Consider the following 8,935-nt stretch of genomic DNA (forward strand, 5'->3'; position numbering starts at 1 on the left):
GTGACAACTTTTGCCTTTTTGCTTTAAGTTTGCCTTTTTTTACTTTAATAGAGAGAGAGAGAGAGAGAGAGAGAGAGAGAGAGAGAGAGAGACACACACACACACACACAACTCAACAACCTTGCCTCACATTTTGACGTCTGCTATTTCATCGATTCATTTCAGAGAATTGTGTATCCTATTGCATTGTATTTCCCTCTGGGACACCCCAACCACATTGAGAGACTTCAGGGGATGGTGGCCTTCCTGGCATATTGAATTTACGGGGAGACTTAGCACTTCTCCCTGGCTTTGGGCATACCAGGAATACTGGCAGCTGTGCTAGAATGTTCCTCAAGGGAATGTTCAGGGGTTTATTATTCTGTAGATACTGGCCACTGTACCACCACAGCATTTTATGTCACCGTCAGGGGGGGATAGGTGTGTTTTTATAAGGTGTTTTTAATTAAGAAAGTCAATGAGCGTGCAATTATACCATGTAATACAAACAATATTTAGGGAGATTTTTCATCTCTTGGGAGGGAGATGTTCATTTTTTTTCTTATTTCCCTTATGTGTGTAATTAAGTAAACTCTTCAAAAAGTATAAAAACAAACTCTTTATTATATCTATTTGCTGGGTAAAAGTAACATCAATCTGCACTGAGTACAGCCTACAGACCCACAAATAATAACAATGGGAATATTTATGAACAAACAGATGTTAGTTTCTCTCCACTGGGTGTTTGTTTCACTTCATGTAAACCTCGTAGTCACACTGTCATATATCCACTGGACTCCAAAAGAAGAGCGATCCATGTCCCCTTAGAGTAAAAAGGAAAGATATTGATGCTGAATTTTAGAAAATGTTTGCAATAATGAAACTCCATTCTATTACAACCTCTGTTTGTGTAATAGTGCACTTACTCCAGTGGGTTTGTTCAGCCAGCCATAATATGCTTGACAAAGGCTTAAAAAACATACACATAAAGAATGTGTCATTAATGAGTGATTAGACTCGCTGATATTCCTGAAATCAGTTATTGTTGATTGAAATGAATGCCTTCATACCCTCATAATTGATAGAGCCATTGGGGTCCTCCTGCCCAGCCAGCACTTGGTCAACTTCTCCCTCTGTCATCCTCTCACCTAAGGAGTTACACAGACAAATATTATTTTCATGCATGAACAATGCAACCATAATATCCTATCATCATATATATCGTGGAAATATATTTGAACAGGCTGTGACAAGGTTACAAGCTAGACCTTCATACCAAGAGTGGCCAGAACATGGCGAAGCTCAGCTCCCATAACAGTTCCATTTCCCTCTTTGTCAAAAACACGAAGTCCCTCAACAAAGTCCTCAAATGTGCCCGTGTCCTTGGATTTTGTGACTTGTTGAAACATAGGTAAGAAGGTCTCAAAGTCAATCAGCTTGGTGTTCATTTCTGTGAACAAGAACAAGAGCCTTAATTTGAGACATCCATCAATAAACTGCAGAGAACTGAATCAATGATCACTAATAGAGAGAACTTAGCTGTGCAAGTGGGTGGCCATAAGGCGTAAATTATCCCCCCTGCTACATACATGAGGTGTTTATTTCCCCAACATCTCAACCTATGGCGAGGGTCAGATAAACATTGTGTGGCCTTGGTTGGTGGAGACAAGTGCATATGCGTTCTCTCCACCAAACTGGGTAGTCTGTCACTCTCTTTGGAATTCACAGTGCTCCTGTGACATTCCCTAGTCTAAATACGCAGTGTGACTAAGCAACACCCAGGCTGCGGGATTATCAGACTCATCATCAGTCATCAGTCAGAGTGTGAACTGGTAAATGTCCTAGAAATAAGCTGGGATGAAGTGTTGATGGTGATGACACGAGTGACAGAACCCACACCTCTGTTATGCTCCTGGGAATGAGGCTTGTTTGTAAACTATGAGGCTTGTTTTGTAAACTTATCTTCACCTGGGAATTGGTGTGGCCACTGTGAGCCTCTAGATGACTTTCTTTCTGGTTATTTATGACAGATGTTTCATGCACGATTAAAAACATTATGATGTAAATCTAGGTGACATTTCAGGTTTAGTTGGTAAGACGTTTGTCATAAGTGGGGCTATTTTCTTATACAGATAATCTTTTTATGAGGTCGATCACACAACAATGAACCCCCCAAGACTTCTGCCAATCATCAATATAGCCAATTCAGGCAAAGTCGAGGTGATTAAAGAGGAGGATAATATAAAGAAAGTTAGACTAACCCTCCAACTGGGGCTTCCCCAGCACTCGTAGGACCTCAGCATTTGTTGGGTTCTGACCCAAAGCCCGCATCACGTCTCCACACTGGGCAAACGAGATCTTCAGCTCTCCCTTTGGGGTCCGGTCAAAAAGCTGGAAGGCCTCTTTGAACTCTGTGAGTGGGTGTCAAACACAAACATAAAAAGAGAAGTCACTATGTACACACAGTAAAGTTGTTTAAAAAAAAATAAACAAAAACCATGTTCTGCTTGCACAAGATACAACCACAAAAGGTGTTTGATATTTGATTACCTTCAATCTGATCTGCACTGAAGTCTACCTGAAATAGACACACAAACACACACAAATCTAATTAGCTAAAGCCATTTTCCACAGTCAGTGTCATGTTATTCAAATAATATTCTCTTTATTGTTTCGTATGCTCTTCACCAGGGCTTACCTGCAAATAGAACTTTTCCTAATTCAATTCACTTCCTAATTGTACATTTTAAAAGCAAACATGTTTTACCGTCACTGCTCTCCGATCTGATTTGATTTTCTTACATTTGTGAAACAGACATGCTGATACACATCATATGAATATAAGAATGTTTGCTGCATTCCAATAGATGACTTCAGCGTTCCATATTTTAAGAGAAGGCTTTGTTGTGCGCCAGGGCATCAATCCTTTGAACAGATGTGGTGTATATAGTCAAGGCCAAAGCTTGGCACTATCCCTAAAACATGCTCACCCTGTTTCTGTGTTACTAATAATAGCATCCCAATGAGTTTATGGAACTCTTCAGCACCAAATTGTCTACTGTGGTTGTCTCCACCATGGAGGGAGAGGGCTAATTTGAGAACAATGGAGGGACGCCAATGTGGGGTATCAATGTATTGGCCATAACAAACAGATGGACGGGGAGAACTCCAGGCAGCAGAGTCCAGGCGTGGCTTGGGCATTTTCAGACAGTTCCATACATACATTCTTTATGTGCATCCCTTATACACTGAGCTATAGTAGCCTTCTGTTGCACTGCAAATGTTCACGTCAATTCAGTGAACATAGAGTCAACTTTTGAAAATTGTCAACATGATGGTAAAATCTTTGTTCAACTGAGAGTTGTTAGGAATAACTTTTTTCATCGTCACACCATTTTGTTAGAGAGCTGACAAATAACAAAGGAGTCATGAATCGTCGCAAGATGTTCTTACCTTTGCACACATTTTGATACACCACAACATGAGACAACAATTCAGATCATATCAGTATATCAGTTTTCCTGAAGTTGAGGTACATGTCACCAAAATTGCTCATCAGATTATTAGAGAAAACAGGAAAAGTGAATTAAACAAATAACAGGTCCTTTGGCGGCTACTTAACACTCACAGGTGGAGCGGCGGTCTTCGGGGCTTTTGGTGGCTCTGGGGCAGGAGCAGCCGAGGCAGGGGCAGGAGCTGGAGCCGGGGCAGGAGCTACTGGGGCAGGAGCAGCAGCTGGTGGGGCAGGAGAAGCAGCTGGGGGTGCAGGAGAAGCAGCCGGAGGGGCAGGAGAAGTAGCCGGAGGGGCAGGAGATGCGGCTGGAGGGGCAGGAGAAACAGCCGGAGGGGCAGGAGAAGTAGCCGGAGGGGCAGGAGATGCGGCTGGAGGGGCAGGAGAAGCAGCCGGAGGGGCAGGAGATGCGGCCGGAGGGGCAGGAGATGCGGCTGGAGGGGCAGGAGAAGTAGCCGGAGGGGCAGGAGAAGTAGCCGTGGCAGGAGCTGGTTCTTTTGCTGGGGCTTCAGGAGGTGCAGGGCCTGCCTCTGGAGCTGGTGATGCTGGGGCCGCTGCTGGCTTGGCTTCTGCCTTGGGCTCTGACTTCTTGGCAGGCATGACTCTGGGCTGTGGGGTGCTGCTGAGGTGCTTACTGCTTCCAGTAAAGACAATGGCCTGTCTGGGGCAAACCTCTAAGAGTTATATGTAATGCTCCTGCCTCTCTCTCTCTCTCTCTCTCTCTCTCTCTCTCTCTCTCTCTCTCTCTCTCTCTTTCTCTCTGTCCCTCTCTCTCTTAACACTCTGCCTCTTGCTCTCTTTCTTTTCTGCTCCAACTCTATCTCTTTCTCCTCCGTTGTTTTCATTTTTTCAGTTGGAGGTAGTTATTGGGTGTTGGCATTGCCCACCCCCAAATATTGCTATGGTTCTATAAAAGGAAAGGACACTTAACCCCCGGAGGGGCGGCTATACCTCTTGGGGAGCCACACTCTCCACTCTTCACTCTTCTCATACACCCCTTGACCACGTCCCCCCATGTCCATTCTTCTGTTCTGTCCACAGGATGTGTGTTAGTAAGTGAGTGAGTGAGAAGTGTGAGAGATAACCTGATAACCTTCTCAAATGGAGACTTCTTTGAATTAGAGGGATGACTGGGCAAAAAATGACAAAAATGTGTACAGTATGCATGAAGAGGGTCAGCTTTGGGGTGGTCACTATAAATAGACCCTTGTGTTGGGGCTTAACTGTTACCCATACCCCCCCCCCCCCCCCACACACACACACACACACACACACAAACACACACACCCCAGCAATAAATACATGTGATATGTGTGTCCAAACAGACAGAGGTTCACTTACAGTGGCTTAGTGCATGCTCTCTCTCACTTCCTTTATTCAGCAGACACACACACACACACACACAGAAAGAGAGAGAGAGAGAGAGAGAGAGAGAGAGAGAGAGAGAGAGAGAGAAGAGAGAGAGAGAGAGAGAGAGAGAGAGAGAGAGAGAGACATTCCAGAATCCTATCTGTACTTATCTCCTGGTCATTCTTCAATCCCCCATGGGCCTAACCCATGTTTCGGTACTGTATGTACTATATGCCATGTGTGTGCTGATGGCATGTATGTCTAAGTATGGGGCGGTGGCAGGGTAGCCCAGAACTGTGCTGCTTCTCCTGGGAGAACGCTTGACCCATTATGGGCTAAATTGGCACACTGACCCCTGGTTAGAGTTACAGATCCATCCACACCACATAATTGCTGCAATGAACTGTTTTACTTATGATGCTCAGCAATATCATATTAACCTGAGAGTGAAACCACAGCTGTTGATGATGCAATACTTTATATACTGCCTCTTAAACAAATAGCAAAGCATAAATGTATGGAATATTAAACATTATTATATAAATATAATAAGTAGGTAGGGACCATATGAGCAAAGAAGTATGATGAGGTGACTGTTTCAGAAATATAATGGGCAGTGTGTCAGCAATGTAACCAAAATAAAACCTGCCATGAGAAATGTTTGTGGAACGGTGTGATGGAGGCTATGTTGGTGGTATGTAATTGAAATGGCAGGCCATTTAACCATTAACAAACAAAAGCTGATTGAACAAGGATCTATAAGTGGACAAATCTCTTGGTTGGGCACTGTCCCATCTACCCATTTAGACGATCCTCATTGGTATGTATATATTGCAGTGCCTTGCAAATATGCTCAACCCCCCTGCTATATTAGTAATTACACTGGCTAATTAATTAATACACTAATACTGTATGTGCTTGTGTTCCCCTAAATATAACCTATAATATCTCTTAAATTTCTCAATCAATCTAGAGTATGCATGCTAATTGTGGGGAGATAGAGAATGTTCAGTGCGTTGCCTACTTTTTGAACGCAGGAAAAAAGGGATGTTTTTTGTCTCAAAATTGCTTTAATATTTTCAAATACACCTCAAGTCAATAGGTGGCGGTAACGCACTGAAATCGCAAATTGCAGAAGAGGAAGAAGAAATTAAGCATTCACAGTGTTTGGCTGAGCTGTAGCCTAAATCCTGCAGTAGCGTAACGGTAACATTAATCTAAGTTAAATTCTGGGTTACTTGGAACTTTGGCAGACATGTGTAATAATCTATGTGTTGGGTTTACATAAATTACACCATGTTTATTTACGAAGGCAGAGACCTAATGAACGACAAGAAATGCTGCTGCTACCATGCTGCTGCTTAGCCTTTTGAGAAAAATCGCGACCCGCGCTTGGCAATTCCCAAGCGAAAGTTGGTCTTAGTAGTTGTATGTTGGTTAAAGAAAGTTATCTTGGCATATTGGAAACTAGGACTATTGATATTAAGTTACATTTGGGAGGAATGGCATATGCACCAGCCGTGTGGCTTGCCGTGCAAGAACATGTTTTGAGAACTGCAAATGACAATACTAACGTTAACGTTACGAAATACAGCCAGGGCAGAACTAACGTTAACGTTACTCAAAGGCTTCTGGACCAGCTAGATGATGCCTTTCTGTTCAACAATTTTCACTTTAACCGACAGAGTCTGACATTCATTGCCGATTTAATCAGGACCAGTATAGACAATGATGGCAATAAGGATTCCCAGCAGGTGGATGCCATGGTGCTAGTAGCGCTTTACTTCTACGCAAATGGGACCTTGTCCCGGAAAATCACGGACTTGGTGGGACTTGATAAAACAGCGGCTACTGATGCTGTCAAAACTGTGTCAAGGTTATTAGCTGGCTTGGCAGAGAAATTTATAACTTTTCCTGGCAGTCACAATGACAGGGTGTGTGTAGCACAAGGCATTAAAGATTTGTGTAGGATTCCAAATGCTGTCGGTGTACTTGGATGTATGCATATCAAGGTGACACCTCCTGCCGAAAACCTGGCCCTGTATAAGAATTCCCTAGATTATAACTCCGTAATGGTTCAGACCATCTGCGATGTCAATGGTAATCTTCTGGCAGTTGAGAAATGCTGTCCAGGGGGCACACCTGCGCAGCAGATCTGGGAGAAATCAGTAATCTTCCAACATTTCAAACAAGGATACAACGGACCCACTTGGGTCATCGGTAAGGCAATCACTTTTTCCCAGTGATGTAGGCTACTAGTACAATATACTGTACCCATTTACTTTATAACTCTTTCCATCACTTTCTGTGTAACTCCTTCATGAAGACTTTCACTTATTTGTGAGGAGTCATGAACGCCAGTTATCCAGTATGTGCAGTTACTGTACATCATTGGCTCTCATCACTGTTGCAATTACACACCTGCAAACTTGTCACCTTTTGGCTACAGTCACTGTTTCTATGTTAACCAGGGTAGTTGAAGTGAATAAGGTTTTGTATGCTGTCACCTTTTTCACTACTCCAGAGTTTGCATGTCTGCAATTAACTGTAGTGCACATAAGTTGTCTGTGGTTACAGTCATAAGACTACTCTTATTTCTCTTCTTTCTACCCCTCTGGTATAGGTGGCCAGGGATATCAGTTAAGCACGTACATCTTGCCACCCAAACATCCCTCCAAGGTCAAGAATGCGGCCAGCTTGTCCTACAACAAGGCTCATCACAAGGCCCTTTCCTGCAGCCTAAGGACCATTGGCTCCATAAAGAACCGCTTCCGCTGCCTAGAGGACCTGGGCCAAGTGTACTCTGGCACCTTAGACCACATAGCCCGGGTCATTTACGCTTGCTGCGTCCTCCATAACATCGGTAAGAAGTTCTCCGTCCCTCTTCCTCGGGAGCTGGTGCCAGAGCCTTTGCATCTGGTGCCATTTGCAGCGGAGATGCCTGATAGCGCCACTACCATCAGTGAAGCAGAGATAATACAAGATGACATGATCATAACGTGCTTCCACAGCCCTTCTGACGAGCCCTCTCAGGCTGCTGAGGCCGGTTTGCAGGGGGGGTGTTGGGAGGATGATGATGATGATGATGAGGAGGAAGGAAGCCCGGAGAGGGGACAGCATGGCTCAGAGACTTTACAGACACAAGAACAAGAGAGCTAGATAGACAAACATTTTTCTTTTAGGTGTGTGGTTTTTTTTTTTTTTTTTTTTTTTTACTTTCCATACGTCAACTTTTTTTATGAAGATGGCCAACTAAAGATTTTTTTTGTTTTGATTGAAAAGGCAGTTTTCAAAAGAGCAAAATCGTTGACTGCAAATGAACCAGTGAATCGTTCAAACTAGATTGCATACCAGAGCACACCTGATTTTGTCATTGTTTGTTGTTATTTACCAACACTGATTGTGTGTAATCACACCTGAGAATAAACACACTTTTGTTAATGTGTCTTCTGCTGTCATGCTTTCCTGCTTTGTGCTTTCTAGCATAGTGGATAAGGAGCCGGGCTGGCATGCAGTAGCCTGAAAAGTTGTGTGGGATCAATTCCTGGCTTCCACCGTTGTGCCCTTGAGCAAGACTTAACCTCAAGTTGCTCTGGGGACAATGGCCCTTGTAATATAATTGACATGTGTAGGTCGCTTTGGATAAAAGCGACTGCTAAATGAATAAATGCAAATGCAACATGTAAACCAATACAATCCTAGGGGCCTAACATAAATACTGAGCAAAGTGCAAAATCAGTCTATGAGCTAAGTTCTTGTGGTTGACCTAACGGCATTACGAGGGGTGAGACAGCTTTTAGCTGACCCATTGGTCTTTGTGCTTAGGATCTTTCCCGTGGTATTTAATTTGCAACTAGATTTTGCATAGTTTTAAGCAAGCTCTTATACTTTGCACATAGCCCAGCGTTTAAATTAGGGCCCATAGGCTGAAAAGCCCAAGTTTGTATTTTCAGAGCTTTCATGAAGCGATATGTGCTGCACATTTACAGTATGGATACACAGCAAAAATGCATATGCAGGGTTCCCGCGAGGTCTTAAAAACTTGAAAAAGTCTTAAATTTAGTATTCAGAAATTAAGGCCTTGAAAAGGCATTG

The 8,935-nt window shown here is 43.3% G+C and overlaps 2 protein-coding genes across 3 annotated transcripts; one reads left to right on the forward strand and one right to left on the reverse strand.

The window, feature by feature from the left end:
* Positions 1 to 585: 585 nt before the first annotated feature.
* LOC121699885 (myosin light chain 4-like) lies at positions 586 to 4,183 on the reverse strand. 2 transcript variants are annotated; one of them, XM_042082428.1, is made up of 8 exons: positions 3,817 to 4,183; positions 3,608 to 3,774; positions 2,530 to 2,557; positions 2,241 to 2,390; positions 1,256 to 1,429; positions 1,050 to 1,127; positions 906 to 948; positions 586 to 802 (listed from the first exon to the last, which is right to left on the reverse strand). In XM_042082428.1, the coding sequence occupies exons 1-7, from the start codon at positions 4,088 to 4,090 to the stop codon at positions 920 to 922; spliced, it is 900 nt and encodes a 299-aa protein (XP_041938362.1). In that variant the 5' UTR covers positions 4,091 to 4,183; the 3' UTR covers positions 586 to 802; positions 906 to 919. The 2 variants fall into 2 exon arrangements, with proteins under 2 accessions (XP_041938362.1, XP_041938361.1); XM_042082427.1 differs by having other exon boundaries at positions 3,608 to 4,183.
* A 1,775-nt stretch (positions 4,184 to 5,958) lies between these two features.
* On the forward strand, positions 5,959 to 8,281 carry si:dkey-197c15.6 (putative nuclease HARBI1). Its single transcript, XM_042082390.1, has 2 exons — positions 5,959 to 7,060; positions 7,464 to 8,281. The coding sequence occupies exons 1-2, from the start codon at positions 6,271 to 6,273 to the stop codon at positions 7,997 to 7,999; spliced, it is 1,326 nt and encodes a 441-aa protein (XP_041938324.1). The 5' UTR covers positions 5,959 to 6,270; the 3' UTR covers positions 8,000 to 8,281.
* Positions 8,282 to 8,935: the final 654 nt, after the last annotated feature.

The sequence above is a fragment of the Alosa sapidissima genome, chromosome 24, assembly GCF_018492685.1.
Source record: "Alosa sapidissima isolate fAloSap1 chromosome 24, fAloSap1.pri, whole genome shotgun sequence".
NCBI classification, from domain to species: Eukaryota; Metazoa; Chordata; class Actinopteri; order Clupeiformes; family Clupeidae; genus Alosa; species Alosa sapidissima.

Coding starts and splice junctions, on each gene's coding strand:
- si:dkey-197c15.6 (XM_042082390.1), top strand. CDS start 6,271: ATGTTGGTTAAAGAAAGTTATCTTGGCATATTGGAAACTAGGACTATT. Junction 7,061..7,463: donor CGGACCCACTTGGGTCATCG/GTAAGGCAATCA, acceptor CCTCTGGTATAG/GTGGCCAGGGATATCAGTTA.
- LOC121699885 (XM_042082427.1), bottom strand. CDS start 4,090: ATGCCTGCCAAGAAGTCAGAGCCCAAGGCAGAAGCCAAGCCAGCAGCG. Junction 1,430..2,240: donor GGGGAAGCCCCAGTTGGAGG/GTTAGTCTAACT, acceptor TCTTGTTCACAG/AAATGAACACCAAGCTGATT. Junction 1,128..1,255: donor CCATGTTCTGGCCACTCTTG/GTATGAAGGTCT, acceptor GTAACTCCTTAG/GTGAGAGGATGACAGAGGGA.